At 39.3% G+C, this 19653-nt stretch overlaps 1 protein-coding gene across 8 annotated transcripts in view; it reads right to left on the bottom strand.

The window, feature by feature from the left end:
* The window catches only part of GLRA2 (glycine receptor alpha 2), a 127022-nt gene that overhangs the window by 14945 nt on the left and 92424 nt on the right, over positions 1–19653 (bottom strand). For 4 of the 8 annotated variants that reach the window (XM_050331931.1, XM_050331926.1, XM_050331927.1 and 1 more), the window contains exons 8-10: positions 13134–13283; positions 11142–11261; positions 10748–10771 (exon numbers count right to left, since the gene is read on the bottom strand). In XM_050331931.1, the coding sequence (XP_050187888.1) occupies positions 10748–10771; positions 11142–11261; positions 13134–13283 (294 nt within the window). The remainder of the gene's footprint in view (positions 1–10747; positions 10772–11141; positions 11262–13133; positions 13284–19653) is intronic. The other 4 variants (XM_050331929.1, XM_050331928.1, XM_050331932.1 and 1 more) reach the window with 2 other exon arrangements.

Genomic DNA, 19653 nt, shown 5'->3' with positions numbered 1-19653 from the left:
ATTGCTCAGACAGGTTGTTTTTAGACTGTATAATGCATTTATGGGTTTTATGTCACTGTCAAAATAATGGCCAGTCTTCGCGAGCGAAGATCCGGGGAAGGTCTTTCCACCTTCCAGCCTGCGCATTGGATTTTTCAGGTGAGACACAGTGTGCGCGGAACTGAGCCCACCCTTTAATCCTAAGGTTCATCTGCCGGGGCCAAGCGAGCTTGGACAGTGGCAGCGAGGTCCTTAGGACGTAGGTGGGTTGCCTTTAAGGGCCAACGAGCCCCACCTGCCCGGGAGTGGCCCTGACCGGGAATCGAACCCGGGTCTCCGCGGTGATAGCGCCGCGACTTTACCACTAGACCACCAGGGGCTCCTTTACTGTCAAAATAAGTATTCGATTAATCCTTATTCCTCATCTACATGTTGAGAAATTGTTTCCTGAGTCCAGACGGAAGTTAAAATTAGGAACAGCCTCTGAAACAGGCTAAAGGGTGAAGGGTAGCTAAGAGTGGATGAGAAAAGGGCAGCTAAGAGAGGATCAGAAAGCAAACAGCTCAATAGAAGACTGGCATGAGTTACAACATACAAACTTATGTAGCTGTATTTCAGCAGTATATCTACAGCTGTAACCTGTGCTGCTGCAGAACGAAGGGGGAACCAAAGACTTAGGATAGAAAGAGCCTATCACTATTCCTGTCCAGAATGGTAAATAATTGTTTGAAGACTTTTTTACTGACCTTTGTTCCAGGAGTACTTGCAAGTCAAACAGAATTACAGGGTGTAAATCAGAAATACTCAACTGTGGGTCAGCATATCCACAAAGAGATATAATTCAGCTCACAGTCTCCCTGAGGAGCAATCCCTGACAAATCTCTCTTAAACTCACTCCTGATATATTGGGCACATTACAAAAGAAACTGTTTAACAGCACTGATTAATATTTTCAGCAATTGTAAATTTCTGGTGTCCTGTCTGGTGCCGGCTCTGCCAGCTGGCTCTCAAGGGCTCTTCTGGTCCTGTTCCCTGCCATCCTACGATTCTGTGTTTGTAGTTTGAAGAACAGAACAGAAATCAATAACCATCCAGGCCAAACAGCTTTCTCTAAATTGTAATGCTTTAAACATGCAAAGAGGCTAAAGTCTAAGCCTCTTTGCTTCAGAAGGTTCAAAAGCTGCCAGCAGAAAAGATCCCCAGATTCATATAAATTGGGTACCAGTTTCTAAGAAGGGAAGGCAAGAGGAGAGACCTTATGGTAAAAGAAAGGTCAAAATTAATGTCTCGCCATAGCATACCGATTACCCTTTGGGCACCCCTGTACCCTGGGTAGTGCCTTGGGCTAAACACTTTCCTCTCTCACCTTAGGTGAGTAAGACCTCATGCAGGAGAACTAGGTTCTTGTTTTATCACTGAAGGAGACAAATATTTGACAGACTCAAAAGAGTCAGGTGTGGCAGCAAGGTAGGAAGCAGTGGTAAGGATAAAAAGTGAGACTGAGAACACTGGCAGGGATGCCACATGCAGTAAAACCATCTCTAAACCTCATATGAGGTTCAGAAAATATTCATGAAATAGCAGGTGTTAGATTCAAACACAATGTCTGATGAAAACGATCTGTTGTTGTGATATAAGTCTGATATTCAACCCCACCTACACAAATACCCACAAGAGAACTCACCAAACAAAGAGGAAAGCAGTGACAGTAAAAGGTGTGACAAAATCATCAGTCCTCATGCATCAAAAAGTAAAATTCAAATAGATTATTTTTACAACAAAATAACACAATATAAGCCTCAAGGGAAAGTGATCAAAGATCAAAGAGTAAATAAGAGACAGGCAACATAAACAGGCATCCACAGTATCTGGAAGTAATAGAAGAACAGCAGCATACATCACCAGAGAATCTTAAAAGAGCTGTCATGTATTTGTGGAAAAACATCCTTTGTGCAAACTTTGAAAAAAAGAGTATTTACATCTAGGGAGCAAGACAACATTTTCTGTGCCTGCACAAAGCTATCACCTCTGGACTTTTTATTACTCTTTCTTCATACTCCTGTTTGGTCTCTATGTAAAAAGTACAGTTTGTATCTCCACTGCATGAACATTCAGCAGAACTGCTTGAACAGTAAGGGCAGAATAATAAAAGTCTAATCCATTAGCAAAAAATACAGAACTAACTCCACCGGAGTTCATGACAGACAAATCTAGGACATTTCCAAAAGAAGGAACAAAATGGCAGTGCTCAAAAACATTTTAAAGAAGAACTGCAACAGCTAGTTAATCAATTGCTTTTCCATAAAACCTGAATCAAGGTGAAGGTGAAGATTTGGAACAGCAGCACTTAGTGTTTCATGATTTCCTTTTTATTAATATTTTTAATAATAAGAGCAAATGATCTTGTTTTCCCCATTGATTTTGCTTCTTGCTTGCATGGGCTAAGGACCACCAGTTGCCCCCCCAACAACCACCATCTGAGAAATCTGAAATGGCAGTATGAAGTTGTCCTATTCTGAATCCTTCAGTGTACTGAATTTGTTCTTGCCCTTGATCATTTAATTGTGCAAGCAGAAATATATCAGATAAGGAAACTAGCACAACTAGCTCTCCTTTCTCTTTCAACTCTGCCCTCCTTGCAGGCACAGTCACTGAACTCAGTGTTACTTTGCTCACAACAAATACCCACAGAGCACTGCAAATATGCATTACAGTTGGCAAAACCATTAGTCATCCTGTTTGCTTTCACCTAATACACAGGTTTGGTTATTTCTATTTCTGGATTCACCTCACACAAGATCTTGTTCCACTTCCAATGACCTTTTTGCTCCCAGTGTTCCTGTTGGCTGCAGTGGCCATACATACTCCCAGTCCCCAAAGGGCTGGGAAACTATTGAGCAAGAGCACACTGTGATTTTCAAAAGACTTGATTATCCACTCACTGGTGTAAATATCTGATAACACAAGAATGTCTCCCAAATTTTACATGGGAACTCTCATGACAGTGGCAGGGTCACAAGCCTTTCAAAGTTGGAACAGAGTACTTATGCAGTATACACATCCATTCTGGACATGCAATGAAACATTTGGGGCCAGACATCTTAATTCATCTACCTATGTATGTAATGGTGAAAAAAAAAAAGCAATTAGGAACTTGCATGTCTTCCAGACAGAAGTTACCAAGGACTCTAAAAGAGCAACCTGTGACGAACAAGTTCTCTCTATCTCACCAGCCTGTAGTGGCATCACACTTGATTAGACTTGCTACAATTTCTCTTGTCTGCTGCGACCAGTACAGACAAAAAGCCTACAAAACGAAAATTCTGCTGATGGGGCATATGGGTAAACTTGGTGTCTGGTTCTACACTGTACTTTGCAAAACCTGAAGGCTGTGAATGTGGTAAAACTCTTTAATTTTTTGCATAAATATCTGTTGTACAGCTCTTTCCTGTCAATTTAAAACCAGAAACAAACCGTATTAAAAAAAGTGCCCCCGTCATGGGACTGAAAAAGAAAGCTGACATAAGTTAACAGCAACAGACAGATGAATTTCTTGGAAAGTTTGTGCTGGAGTGTCAGGGCTGCTGCATGCAGATACTTCTAAGACTTTACACTCTGAAGATGAAATACACAACTTTCTTTCCTAGAATGGTGTGCAAGATTTGTGCAAATTAGATAATCTCTAATGAACAGAGTTTGTGATCTCCTTTCTTAGTTATTCTTTTGACAGATGAATATTACAGAGCACTTGAAGGCAAGTCTCTACCACCAGCAGGACTGGGAAGGCTTAATACAAAAATGAATGAGTCAGTCAAGGGCAGAGCACTTCCACATGACTAGCAGAAAGAGTTATCTCAGAAAACTACATCAAGAACAGTTGAAGAGAGTGACATGAAGCATGAAAGCAAAAGTGTCATGTCTCTTAGGAGTCTTGCCATGATATTACAGAGAATCTAAAAGCTTGGACCCTTGGTTAAACAACTTGCACTTATGCAAGTGAATTAAAAATGTGTGTGTACAAACAGTATCTGTATGAGAAATTATATATACAAGTTAGAAACTAAATTACCGGAAGAGTTATGCTCTTGCTCTGGGGGAAGTTACAGGCTCAATGAAGAAATCCACAGGTAGGATTCCAAACTTCTGGCCCTTCACATGCTTTGGCAAATATACTTTTCTGATCTCTCCAATCTGTTCTTCCAGGAGCTAAAAACACTCTGACACAATCATTATGACAGATACCTTCACCTAGCCCCTGGAAAACCAAGCTTTTCAATAGTAAGTCCTTCTTGACATTGATGCAGTGAAGAAGTTTAGTGTGGGATGAGCCAGGGCTGTGCCAGCTCTGAGATGTCACAGGACAGTCCATCGACAGACAGCGAAAGTGGGTAAATTTTTAGTAACCCATGGCTGGGCTTAGCATGGAGTTCTCAGGAGCTCCCAGCTTGAAATGAGTCTTTGTGAGGACTCTGAGAACACTCAGCAACAAGTGCTCAAAATATGTAGAGTTTCAAGGTGCTTGTTCCTTCCAGTGTAATTTCTATTATTGCAAAAACAAATTAAAAAAAGCTAAGCAAAATCCCAAACAAAACAAAATAATTAAAATATTAGGCCTCTGGAGAAATACCCAACTATAGGTTATCATATTTACAGTAAATAGCATCTTTCTCTAGCAGTGGATCAAGAGAAATAAATGTGTCTGGTCATTAAATCAAGCCAAACGTGTCAGAATCAGCCATAAGCAATGGCTGTCAACTTGAACAGGAATTACTATAAACAGTGTTGTTTTCCCTCAGGAATAAATAGAGAAACAAATGGCTTCAACACCACCTTCTCAGAAGTACTATAAAAACTGGATTTTACTGGAACGCTTGAAGTTTTTCAGACCTTGGGAGAGCAAGAGATTTCAACAGTCTAGTTAATACAATTTGGTTTTTCACAATGTCATTTGGACAACATCATTACAGAATGCTTCACAATTAATTACATTCAAATAGCAGCTTCTATCCCCTGTGGAGAACGGGATTAATTGGGTCAGATGTAAATATGCATTTCATGGATCCTACTGAACACTTGCCCATCTCACCAATTTACCACGTAATTTGATACAACTGGTGTAGTATGCTCTGGAGACCCACAGAGTGAGCACGGTTGCCAGTCAGGGTAGAAATACATGGATACAAGAGTGCTGGTATTCTCAGCCTGCATTATGCTTGGCTCTAACTGCTTGACCCTTTCATTCACTTGCAGAAATATTAATTTTTATTTACTAACACTGAAATACTTTGCTGTTGAAAATAAGGCTTGGGACCTAACTCAGAACTGATATGAAGCATTATGACAGACCCCTGGCAACAGTGGATCAGAAGCTGTTCTCCTGGTGTCTTCTTCTCTGTTGAAAAGAGGACCTGGTCAACATAGCAGAGAGAATCCCTGAGACCAGGGCTTTATTGGGTCCTGACTCTGGGCAGGGAAAGAGTAAAGGTAAGCTACCCACAATGAAAGAATAAAGGAGACAATTTGAAAGAGTCAAAGTTGTTTCCTTGACCTCTTGAGCAGCCAAACCCTATATCCTGGGATTGCGATGGCTTTTCACTCTCTTTCTGGAGTTTTGGGTAGGAGCAGTTTAGTTTAAACGTACTCCTCCTGAAGTCTCCATTCTTCTTTTTTTTATCATTAAATACATATCTGACAATTTTTTCACTGTTTCTTTTTTTTTCCCCATGAAATGAGGTGGGCCAGAACATATCCAATGAAATGTTCTGTTCTAAAATGACCTGGAAAACAAAAGTTTGTGCCTGTGGCAGATGGTTCTTGAAAAGCTACTTCTTGTTACTTTCAAGCACCGAAAATAAGAACACCATTTCCTGCCTCTTTCTAACTTCCTCTGCCCTATTTTCAGGTTGCACTCTCCCCTAGGTATAATAAGAAATGAGACATTTGCACCCAGCTGGAGAACACCTTTCATGAGCTGGAAAACTGCAGAGTTCATTTCTGGCGTGTGTCCTGCTGTTCATGAGTAACTACCAGGACAAACTCACTCGACTGAAGTGCAAACTTCAGTCCCTAAGGCTTGTCAGTTCAGAGCTGATCTTCAGCGACTGTGTGTTGGGTAGGTACAAGAGAGGACTCAAAATTTCCAAAGCAAAGTTCCACCCACCAAGCAAAGAAAAAAAACTTTCTCAAATATTCATTCTTACTTTTCCAGTCTGCCTGTCCTGGGTGATCCAGCAGATAGCCACTTCATCATCCCAGATCAGAAATACGGCAGTATTGCTGTTCTGTAGCTTATATCCTGTTCCTATCTTTCATGTTAAGGAATAATTTAAGTATTTGCAAGCTGGCCAATGTGAGTCATTACAGTGTATCATGTCCAGCTTGCTGCTTTGGTGCCATGCATATTTCCCACAGTTTGAATATCTGTTCCCTGTCCCACAGAGTACTTGTTGCTTTCCACCACCTCTAGAAAGACATAGTTTCTCTATTCTCAATTTTTGTGGGGTTTTGTTTATTCTTGTTTGTTTGTTTGTCTGTGGCTTCTTTTTGTTTGGTTTGCTGTTGTTTAGTTGGGGGTTTTTTACCCCACAGAAATTACAATTTTTTCTTCTGATTTTGTTCTCTTGGCTTTGCCTCTACCCTGGCACCTCGATTCTCTTGCTCCAGTTTGTGCACTTGCATTCTAGCAGCTTTAATTATTGTTTAGATATTTGGGACTTGATATTTGGAGGTGTCTCTCAGGAACTGGTATTGCACGTTCCATATATTAGTCTGCTTTTGATTACAGAATGTTTAATGTACCCTGGATTTTGTTTGATTTTCAGAATTTTCTCCCTTGAAATACAACTACCCTTTTTCTTTTCTGTTTCTTGATGTGGGATGAAAAATTTACCCCACATAGTCCATCTTGTGTCTATCTGTAAAACACATGAAATATAGATACTTGTTTACAGGTTTTAACGTTCCCTCCTCTAATAAGGGAGGAAAATGCGTCCATTTCACTTTCCATGACACTTGCAAACAGGCCCCCATAAGAACTGATTTCTCTCTTCCACTTTTTCTTTGTCCATATTTGCTTTTCACTGAAAAATCTACATTTCCAGTAAGCTTAGCCTGTCCATCTGGACAGGCTGCTCTTACCAGAATTTTTTGATCCATTGCTTGGATACCACCCTCAGGGTTGAACTGCTTCTTTTCCTGCAGGTTGCTCTTTCTTTTCGCACCCATGTCTCTCTTTAGATTGTGCTTAGAGCTAGACTAAGGATTTATATCAGGATATTTTCAAGTTTGAGATTGTGCTTTTGTTTAAATGCCTAATGTAAATGTTGTATGTCCATTTAATAAACAATACAGATACACTGACTGATGTTAACTAGAGCCATTCCTAGCCTATTCATGCTCACAATAAAAAGACAGACAAGGACATTCAATTGAAGTCACAAAGTGACATGACAACATGTTGCAGTGAATGCTGCCTATTGTTTAACTGCATTTAAATATTTGCTGCAGTTGTATGTGGGACTATAACTTCAAGCTAAATGATCATTTCAGTGTATTTATTTCTACTGGATTTTTTTCTGCACAATGAAGTTACAATGAAGTGCTAATGCAATTGCCCTGGAGAAATAAAAGTAACCACAGTATCTTGAGGGTGTTTATCTACAGCAGAAGCTACATGCTCTTTAATCCGTTAAGTAAGCAAGATGAGAGAGAGAAAAAGCCATTCAGACTCTGATTCCTATTTTCACAATGAAACTCGTGTTTGAGCTCGCTCAGTGAGTACCAAAAATAGCTCAGCAAAAGGGCTTTCCTTGAGCACTTCCATTATTCACATGATGCGGCACCTTACATAACGCGCAGCGTACACAGTCCAAAGCCGAACGCCGTGCACATGGATGCGAGCAGGCAAACATTCCCACCGGGGACAGTAGTGCCAAACGTTTTAAAGGCAAAGTCAGGCTGAAGGCACTGATTGTTTTTTTTTTTCCAATGGGCAAGTCTAGAAAATCTTAGAAAATTATTTGGAGGAACTGACAGAGGGATTTCAGTATGATTAAAATTATAGACGTGGCTTATTAAAGCTGCTGTTACTCCAAGCATGTCTCTTCTCCTTTTTAAAGATGGAAATACTGTATTATCTTGAGAGTCTCAGTAACTTTATTTGGTCATTTGTGGTACCTGCCTCAACACTGGCAGCTCCATTCAAAGACAATTCTCTGAAGCACTTGACCAGGTGCTGCCATCTCTGCTCAGTGGAGTTATCCTTTGCTTCTGCAATCACTTATTCCCAGTCCCAGCTCTTTCATTTGAAAACACCATTTGTGCCTCCCTTTGCTGATCTGCATGCATGTGAACCCCCTTGTCTGCAGCATTGTTATTTGTATTGCTCTGTGTTCCCTGCACATGGGATTAAATCTGTCACTGCTTCCAGCTGCACAGTTTTTCATTCAAGCTATAAAGTACTGCTTTTAACACTAATGGTCTCAAACTTAACCCCTATTCTTGGTCACAGTGGTAACCATCACACGTATAATTTAGGAAGTCATCTTTGAAATGATGGTATGAATACTAGTGACTCATTTTGACTACATATACATATACATATAACATAATAATTATTGTTTTCAAAAAGGGATGATTGAACCTGCGTAAACAGTTCTGCTTCCCTGAAAACCCATATTTTGAAAAATAAGCAAATCTTGTTTGGTTATTAAAAACCATATTTTAAAAAGGAGTTATTTTCTTTCAACCGATCTGGTGCCATGAAAATTTAGATTTGAATATAAAGAAACTGCACTACATCCTCAGTACCATCAGACTCATGGCTTCTGCAGCCTGTGCTCTCTCTGTGTATCATGAAATAAAACAAATAGGGAAGCATTTCTCTCAGCAATTAAGTATTGCTACTGATGGGTGTATTTAACTTAAGGAAAAAGAATACATGAATCTTTGGGACAAGCTTTGAACATTTCCTCCAAGAGAAACAGCACAGAGCAGACAGACAGGCTGCAGCATTGATAACCTGAAAGCAGGGATTTAGTCTGTGTGGAAGATACCAACAGGTCCTGATAATGCAGTCTTTTCTAATGCAATGACAGGTCAATGGTTCATCTTCAAATAGAATTTCTGGACCATCAATAACACAATCCAGACATTTCCTAGAAAAACATTAACCAGTTTGACCTTTGACTTAATAGATCTGATGGTCCCTTAAGGTGTCTTGTGCTTTCATGCAATGCTCTGAGGGTTGCAGCACTAAGAACAAGACCCAGTAGAAGCAATAATGAAAGCAGTACCAGAGATACAGGCTTGCAAAACTGAGAACAGTTATTTTCTTGTCTTGTAGATCAAGCTGCTAAACCCATGAACCCTGTTCAGGTGTGATTTGGCACCTTTTTTCTTCTCTCCTTAGATCAGCACTGAGTGATGCAGTATAGATGCAAAACCACACTCTTACACTGTCTTCTCTTCACTATGACTTTTAGATTTGCATTACCTGGGAACAGTGAGCAATACCTCAGCAAGTAAAGCTCCCTGCTTGCGAGGCTCCTTGCAGCACCAGAGGCTATGTTGGTATGTTCTGTTCTGCACATAAACATCCTTCTCTTGAGCAGAAAAGAACCAAGCTGCAGCCACGGTAGCATTGCTCCAGAAACCTCTGCCTTGCTATGTCTCCTCTGTTGACCTCTCAAGTGTGCATCACTTATGTGATGGGAGTTCTCCAGGGGAAACCTGTGCCAGTGCACCTCCAGCTCTTAGGGTTCTGCAGCAAAAGCTCTGCAGTGACATGGCCCCTCTGTGTACTGTCCTGGATGTCTATGTAATACGCAATATTCAAAAGTACAAGAGAGGTTTCTGCAAGCTTCCCTTAAAGAGAGGATAACAGGGACTTACGTGAACTTTAGCTGGACTACCAGCACTTTGTGACTGATAAGACATGCAGAGAAGAGCACTTACTTGGACTGCTTTTGTAGTTGTAAGGCATCAGCTTTTCAGTGGCAGCATAGTAATATTGGTCATATCTTCTACAGAGACCCTGATTTTTTTCTTTTTGTATTCAGTTTCTGTATATGTGTAAATACGATTATTTCTACAATAGAAAGTATCCAGAAATTAAGGCTCTCTTCTACTCCTTGATATTGTAGCTCTGAAAGTGAACAATGTAATGCATTGCAAACCTTCTATCTGAATTTTGCTGTGTAATGTGAGCTGTGGTTTTTGCTGATGGTTTTTGATTTTGGAAACTACTAATTCCTTTTACAGTGTATAAAATCCATTGAAATCATCAGTCATCTTATAATCACATGACTTCACAGAGCTTGATCAAAGTCAGAGGCCCAGTACAAATCAAAAGCGGCTCCGGCAATGTTTTTGTTCCGGGAAATCAGGTCCTGAAAGATTAAAATCCCAGTCTCATTTTATTTAAATGAACACATTTCATTTCTCAACCACTAGCAGCAAGCAGTGAGCTGCACACTAAACTCATTTCTCTCTCCATCACTGGTTTTATTACCTCCACAACTCACCCATAATCTGGATCTATCAGCTGATACCATAGTGCTTCTAATCTGCTATGTTACACTGTGTAAAAGATTTCAGCCTCATGGTTCTTCTCCAAGCAAATAAAAAGAAACCAATGAAATGCATCTTTTCATTCATAGCTATGCATACTCCACTAAGCAGGGCTCAAGACATCATGATGAGGAATGCTGCCATTTGTGAGTTCAGGAATAAATACCACACCAATAAAAATACATTTTGTTATACATACCAAATTTTGCTGGAATGCGCTCATCTGAAAGATGACACAATGTGGGATTTACTATCTCAAGGAATTTCCTGTCATCCCGTCCCCCTGCCCCATTCACTCTGTATTTTTACAGGACCAAGCTACTGAATATACATGCACTTTCCTTGAGAGGTTTGGCATAGGGGTGGCACAAGCCAACCTCAGTAAAATGCAAGCATAAGGATGGGCCACAAGAACGTGCAACATGAAGCTGCTGTTCATGCTGAGGACAGTAGTGTGTATTCTGTGGGGACATTTAGAAAAGAGAATGCAAGAGACTACTAGTGATGCCATAAAAATTGTCCATTTTGCTGATTTATGGCATCGTTGCACATACTAAAACTCTCTTGCTTTCTCTTTCCCACTGCAGTTTTACCCTCAAACTTGAATTGCCGATCTGATTCACTGTCCCGTAAGCTGATGACTCTTTGCTCCGCAAGCCATTCATGCGCCGCACGGACTCAACGCTTTCATTCCCAACAGTCACAGTCTGTGCCTGTCCCCAGAGTGTCAGCATAGACAGCAGCAGCAAGAATGAGAATACCACAGCGGTAACATGACAACACACACACACAACACGCAAAGAGAAGAATGGCTTGGTTAGAGAAGACTGTCATGCACAACAGCGTGAATCATTTTCAAGGCAAAATAAACAGAGAAAATCGTGAGAGACAAAATCAAGTGTATAGATGAAGAAAACACCTCCTAAAGAGATGGTCTCTGTAACATTGATCCCTATTTTGAAATTCATGCAACCAGATTCATAGGAAAAGTGAAAGTAAGGCTGTGCAAATGGATAGGTGTCTCTTACTCAGCAGAATATTTCCTTGTCTTTAATTAGGGCATTACCCATTTTGCAAAGAATCCATGTACCAGCTATCTTAGGACCAACACAAGGCTTTTGAAGATTTGGTTTCAAATAAAATTTACTTAATAATCCCCAGAAAAATCATTTCCAAAGCAAATGAATGGCCACTTCCATGAACCAAAACCTCGTAATTTTGAGTAATGCCACAGAATACTGTAACTTACCAAGGGTGTCTTATCGCCTACTTGTTCACCTCTAAAAAAGACCTTGCATCCAAAACTGAAATTATAGACCCCATACAGAAGCTTCTGCTGCTGCCACTCTGATTTTGGAAACAAAGACTTCCAGTGGCAGTGCCTGTGGGCTGTGCACCTGTAGACAGGCAGGCATCTCTGCTCTCTCCTGTAATCTAATCTTCTCTGGAATCTCAATTCACCTGACAATAATATTAAACCAGAGAACAGTACTGGATTGCTTCCCAGAGAATCCATCAAGTATTACATTAGCTACAGAACATTTATTAGACAGACCTGTCAAAACGCAAATGCCCTGTGCCATTGTTGTCATCCCTCTTGTAAAGGAAACCATTATTTGTGGCTTGAAGCATTTGTGCAGCTCAAACCAATATTTATTTCACCTAGCAAATATATATGTACAGTGTAAACCTAAATGTTTCTGCTGATACTGAAAACCAGTGACACAGATACAGGAAGGATGAAGTCTTTATAATTCCCACATTCCGTAGATGTGAGAATAATCATAACTGGACTAAAATTCAATTTAATATCTGATCTTGTATTTCCATTTACTGAAGAAAAAAAAGAAGAGGAAAGATGAATAGACTTCCTAAAATTATTTCTAGACTGACATCTATGTTACAAACAATTTTCTTGTCTACATTTCAATCACTGGCATAAAATGATGTGATAATGACACTCACAAATAGGCCTTTTGTTAAAAAATTGAAGTTTATATTAGTAATAAACTGTGAAATGGTAGAATCTCAAGGGGAAATTCCCCTAATCCTTCTCATTATTTAAAATGTCCATGTTTCCTGCTTTCAGCTGGGAAAGACATGAGTTGCTGGTGGTTTAAAAGTGAGGGCAGAATTGCCAATCACTGCAACGGGCTAAACTAAGGAACCTCCCATTTTAGCATAACTACCTATGGTAGCTCTAGAAGAGACAGGTCTCTGGCATGTTCTGATGTCAGCACATCTGGATAATATCATTTCTCTATCTGTCATTGTGTCCAACAGTTCTTTATCCACTGGTGGGTGCCACATAGTAGCACAGTATTTGTAACAGTTCAGCTTTGGCACAAAAAGAAGAAAATTCTTGAAATCAGTGACCAATCTACTGACATTTATTGATAACTTCATTAACTGCAAATAAACCCAGCAGCCAGTCATCAGCTCTTTATCAAGGAGGAAATCACTCAAAAGGTAACTTTAGAATGAGAGTCTCCTGCAAGGGCAAGAAGAACTGAGGTGAGAAATCAACGGCACATAAGTCTGCTGTTAGGGTAGACTCAGTCACCCCAGGTAAAGAGCAGTTTTACCTTGTTTTGTCTCCTTTGCCTTCTTCGAAGCCTCAGAAACTCTTTGTGCTGCCGTGAAACAAAGTTGACTGCTGCATATTCCAGCAAAGCAGCAAAGACAAAGAGAAGACACACAGCCATCCAAATGTCAATAGCTTTTACGTAAGAGACCTAGAAAGAAGCAGGACACAGCATGTTTAATCTCAAACTTCATAAGCTGAAGACGTTGAAGTGAAAAAATAAAAACATTTTTGCACATCATGAGTTCCAGTTCTTCAATGAGGTGGAGTTTTTCTTGTTCTGTGTTTGATTTCTTGGCTCATAACAAATAAATAATCCAACTATAAATGAAAATTCATGTTCACAAAGAATACAAAAATTATGAGCTACTGCCTTTAGGAAAAGGATCAGGATTACTCTAACAAAACACAAGCACTCTTATGGTCCCAAAGAAAGTTTGGAAGAAGGAATACAAATAGAGGGTGTGATAAAATACCTATGGAAAAACAACTGTAGAAAGTTTATAGGTTTCACCTTTTTAATTTTTTATGAACTAATTACCATATTGATTAATTAGCTTCATTTGGTATCCACAACCTCAAAGTAAACTCAGGGTATTCTATTTTATGGGCTGACGCAACTTTACCAATTAAATATTCAATCCTAGTTTCTTGACCTTTATCTAAAAACTCTATAGGAAAAATAAATCTTTAAAGATATTATCTACTAAAAATACCCAAATACCAGCTGCCTTTGTTCTAGTAAAAGTGTATTCTGATTTGAATTGACTGGTCCAAAATAAAATCAGATATATTACAGCTCTGCAGTGTCACAAGATTTTTATCATACTACCCACACTGGCCCAAACAGCAGCAAATTAATGAGCTACACACTATGCATATCAAAGGTACATTCTCCACAGGTGTATTTGGTCTCTGCCTTTCTTTGTAGTCTTGCAGTTTTTAAACAGAGATCTTATGATTAGGCAACAGCAGGTTGTCTCTGTTGTTTATCAGGTATTACATTCAGGGTAGAATTAAAATCGTCTGACTTTCAATGTCTACAATGTACATGTGAGCTGGTTGCATAAAGTAATTTGATATAAATAAATCAAGGAATGAAGAATAATGGGCATTTCTAGGATGCAATGCATTTGAACTGTTTTACATGTCTTCTCTACAATGAAATTAATAACACTCAAATAGAGTTTCTTCATCATGACTGTAAAGAGGAGCTTAGAATACCTTTGAATGAGTAGACATATGGGGATTTATTCAGTTGTCTAAATAATAGCATCACAAACTGCCATATTCATTTGCTAGTTCAGCAGAGCACAAATCTTCAGTATCTCATAGTAACTAGTCCCCTGGAGATGTCTCAGATACCCAAGGTCATGTTAGTTTGACAGAGACCCATGGAAACCCCATACAACTGAATCAAAACAAGAAAAATGTTTAGTACCTAAACCCTGAAAACTTGTAATCAAATATATTTAACATCTGAATAATATCCTACAGGTCAAACATGTCAATGCAGTCAAAATATACGGTGGTCTGAAAAAGGAGCAGAAAAGGATGTATTTTGCACATACTCATATTTAGGAGACCCAATCTTCATCTTGGAAAACTCCACCTCTGCCCTGTGCATAAACTACTCAAAAAAAAATTTGTTCTTATGGATGGGCAACCATTTCATAATGGAAGGGAGCACACCTGTATTAATGGGGTTTGCTCCTATTTGCCATGTGCTGGAATGGCATAATTTTTCAAAGTCTGTGGAACACCTTTTGTTAACGTCAAATGGAATATACTGCACTATGTGCTTCAGCAAGCAATATGAGCAGAGGAACTGGCATTTAAAGCATGACAGAAAGGATACAGAGTTCCATCCCGCAGATCCTGAACACTGAGCCAGACATTTTAGAGGAGCCAAGCCCTTTTATGTAGTCTTCATCACATGGAAGGTACCTTTCAGTACCTGTAGTGCAGCTCCACACTGTAATGTGCGCTCCCACAATACAACATGCATAGGTTGAGATGTAGCAGACTGAGGCGACACTGTGAATCTGTGCCTTTCAATTAGATACACAGCAGGTATGCACTTCTCTCTCCCACATACAAAAAAATTTTACATCTTTACTGAGCAGCTGTGAAACCCAGTGAAAACTCAACTATGTCCCAGACACTCTGTGCCACAGGCACAGTAGGAATCAAGTCACAGTAATCTGTGTAAAATGCAGCTGAGTTTAGATTGTTTGTTACCTTCCTTGAAGGGGTAGTTTGTTTTCCTTTACAAATGCCCTTAGGAGATGTATTAGACATGCATAAACAGCTGGACTACGCTGCCAGAGACAGCACAATGCAGTGAGCTGAAGTCATAAGAATCAGCATTTTTCACTGCGCAAATCCTGTCCTGGTGGGTTTAAAGCAGGGAAGGCAAAATAATAAAGGAAGCCCTGAGTTAGCCTTCCTGCCACTTACACAGTGCTACCACAAATGGCATCCACACAGTTGCTGAGCCAGCTGGATTATTTTAACTTCAGCCTACTGGGCTGGAATCAGAGAATCACAATTTACTTGGCAGATACAAGGCTTGTTTCTATTGTTTAGCCAGTGCCACCCTATGGCACAGCTTTAAATGAGAAAACAGAAAACAGTTGCTTCCAACACCACATTAAAAATGAATAAATGGTAAAGTGCTGCGATAAGTAAAAGCTGACACCTTTGTTTTCAAATCAGTTTATGTAGTTTACCTATCAATGGCCAGTATGTACAGAATTATGCTGCTAAAAGCTTAAAAACCTGTGCAATTTTCTGACACCTTCATGGAGGCTGGAGTCTGCAAAACTGAGTACATCATGATATCACAGACACATCCACTGCTTTGGGAAAGTTCTTCCACCAAACTAAAAAACAATGTTGGCTCATCAAACAGTAGTGCATCTCCAGCTTCCTTAACTATCATGCTCCACAGTCTCTACTGTATACATGTAGAACAATATAGACTGATTTTTTGAGGTTTCTTCTCAGTTAACTCAAAACATTATGCAAATGTGGGGTTTCATCTTAATTAATGCTAAGAAACAAGCAACTTTAGGACAAAATTATACCAAGTGGAATGTAAATATCTATACTTTAGCCAAACAAACTGTACCCTAAAAATGCCAGTCACCCATTTATTGACCAAGGTTGGAGTTTTGGATGGCTCTTTCAGGTATATATGTCTGCTTGATATATGTAAACTTTGGTTACATAAAGCCTATGAATCACCTCTGTTAGCCAGTATCTGGACGTAATTTTAAGTAGAACAAAGCTGAGTAACAGAAGTTACCCCACACGAGCCTATGTAACAGTGACTGTTACTGTAGTGTTTGCCACCTTTCCCATAATTTCACTTCATTTCGGAATACAGTAACACTACAAATTCAAGGTTGACATTATAAAGCTACCATGTATAAAATGAAAATTTAGTGACTTTTTTTTTCAAAGGTAGATCTGGTAAAAGTTCCTCTGAAAAGTCTGTAACCCCAAGAGCACACAGGCTCCATTTACTTTTCCATACTATCAGATGTGGATATTTGGAAACTCTGCCTCATTGAGGGTTATCATGTTCAGAAAGCAGGGTAAGATTTTCTTGCCCTTTTCTTTCTTTAAATAGTTGCTCCATTTTTTACTGCATGTTGCAGAGCTTCCTCCTTCATGCTGTTTGGGAGGAGGGGATTTAATGGTTCCAACCAATAAAACCATAAATTATATCAATTATTCAGATGCTTTGTAAATGTTTTAAGGCCAGCTAATGAGGGAGCTTTTTCAGAATTAGAGCTGTCTGCATCAAGAGCCAAGGATAGTAAGGCTAAGTATAGTAAATGTGACAAAGCAACTCCTTTCCCTTCATAATTTTCCTCATTTGTTACTTGGCCATACCCACTACGTAAAAAAAAAAGACCAGTTTGTGCTCTGTAAAGCACTGCTGTAGCTTCAATTATCCCAGTGAAGTTCCTGGAAATGGAAGTACAAGGAGGATGGCACTGTTTGTGAAGGACTTGCAAGGATTAAACCTTCAACTTTTGAAGCTCCTTTTATTTTAGCACTGTGACTCTCTCACAGCATCTGGGCACCTTTCAATTACTGCCATGTGTCACCACCAGAACGAAGCAGGGTTTGGCGGAGAGAAGCCAGGGGAAAACATGGTCATGGGTCCTGCAGCTGAGCAGCTGTCATTTGTTGACATTTGTGAGTCAACCCAAATGTGAGCTCTGTTTCTGCTACAAGGCCAGCCTCATGCGACCCCAGACAACTGCTTTAACTCTCTGATTCTGTTGAGTGAATGTATAATGGAAATAAAGACACATCTGTCCTCTCCCAGAGTTCTGCATTGTGAAAATAACTTCAATATACAGTGAAAGGTATTCGGTTTGTGCTAAAAAACATACATTCACTTATTTTGGTTGATAGAATCACATGAAAATATATCTTTGACTTGTGATATGAAGTCCCAAATCTCTGTTTTTACATAACATCACATTCTAGGCAAATTTATACAGCTGAAGCTGAAAGCACCATCACAATTTCCAGACAGAGATGTTCCTGAATGAAGAACATGCTGTTAGTTGGTTTTACAACAAAAGTATTTCCTTTTTGTTCCTCTCTTATTCTGGATTTTTTTTCACTGAAGTGTTTCACTCCATGAAATATCATATGTGTAAACCAAATTCATATCAGAAAATGCAAATTTTTTCCTCAGTCCTAAACCCTCACTTTATATTATACTTCTGTTGCAACATTTTCAAGAAAATTATCCTTCATACTGTGCAATTTTAAAGGGTCATCATTAATGTGCAATGCCTTGATTGGTCAGATCAACAAGACTTTTTAACTTAGTGGACAATATGGCATAAAACAAAGTGTTTTAGGTTCCATCAAGTTTTAAATTAATGGGATTGATCACATAGTAGAGAAAACTTCACCATGTGTTGAGGAGACGACAAGTAAAGTAGCTGTAATTCACAGCTGGCTCTGGGACCTGTTCTCCAAGTGAGATGCTTCTGCAGAGAAGGCAACGAGACTGAAAACTTTTGTCTTTCATGACTGTGGTAAATGTTAGCTCGCCTCTTCAAGACCTTGATGTCCACATTTTTTCCATAATGTACTTTACAATGAAAAACGTTAAGCTATAAGAGCTACTATTCTGTTACTGGAAAAAAAACTCTCATAGTATAGGGCAGATTTTGGCAGGAGATGTGCCATTGGTGAATGACTCCTGTGGACATTTTAGGTGCTGTTCATCAGCTCACTCACTGCATTGCTGCACAGCTCGGGAAGACAATCAACCTGACTGGTGACCTTCTTTCCTTTTCAGGTACAATAGGGTTAAAATTAAGTCCCAAATGCCCCAATCAGGAAACAACTGACTACCCTCAGAATAAAATGCCTGTCCGAAATGCTGATATAACAGATTTGGTTTGCTCGTCAGATGAATGAAAAATAGTAATATTTGGTGAATGTGAAACACATTTTCCCAGTTATTCTAACAAAATTATTTTTAATTGACCAACTCTTTTTTCTATTTCTTCTTCTTATTATTTTTTTTTCAGAAACATCTGCTTCATCTATTTTTAAATGAAATGTGGGCAATTTTCAAAACAAAACAAGAAACAAGCAAGAAATATTTAATTTAAAAATGCTGAAACGAACTCAAAACTCAACCACCCTCCCTCTCAGATTACTCAGATTCCATCTAGAAAGTATCCACCTAATTCAGCAGGGATTCACAAGTTGCTCTAGCCACCAAAAATTGCCTTTTTTTAGTGAATAAACTATTCATCCAAAATTTTTTGCTCTATTTCTATCGCTAGTTCTGCCAAGTCATGAGATGCTAAACCTCCCACTCACTGCTGATGCAGAACTAAATGCTGACTGCATTCAAGCCAGGAAAAGTATGGGAAACATTTATGATTTGTTTTTCCTTCAAAGATGAAGGGAAATTTTCTCCAAGTCTTTGAAGAAGATCAGGGGTTTTAGATGTTTACCAAGATGCTCAGAGAGCACTCTGGGAAGAGGCCAGAAGAGGTGATCACAGTCATGCAACAAAGGGTTAACAGCTATTTTTGCTGTGCCAGCCCAAGATGCTGCAGATATAGGACCTGTTTGTGAGTGGTCACAGCTATTGCTGTGCCAGTTCAATCCTACTCCCACTGAAGAAAAGCAAGCAAGATGCTCCCTACTTTCAGAGCGGCGCTGGCCCCCAAGAAACTGCAGGCATTATCCAACACTTTGTGAACTAATGCAGCACATGGCTAACACCTGATTCAGATGACACAGGACAGTGTTAAGGTACATCCTTCAGGATGTGACAAAGGGAGGACAGAGGAGTAACTGCACGCCAGAGACTGATATTTTTTTAAATTACATAACTATATTCTACATGACACATTACAAAACAAGGAGGAAACTTATCTTCCAGTAAAGTAAAATCAATTTAGAAAAGCAATAATTTATTTATTTTTAGCATGGGCAGTGTCTATTAACACATTTTGATCTTT

The sequence above is a fragment of the Myiozetetes cayanensis genome, unplaced genomic scaffold, assembly GCF_022539395.1.
Source record: "Myiozetetes cayanensis isolate MyiCay16 unplaced genomic scaffold, myiCay2020 scf5-8, whole genome shotgun sequence".
Lineage (NCBI taxonomy): Eukaryota > Metazoa > Chordata > Aves > Passeriformes > Tyrannidae > Myiozetetes > Myiozetetes cayanensis.
This window is presented reverse-complemented; position numbering and strand designations above follow the sequence as displayed.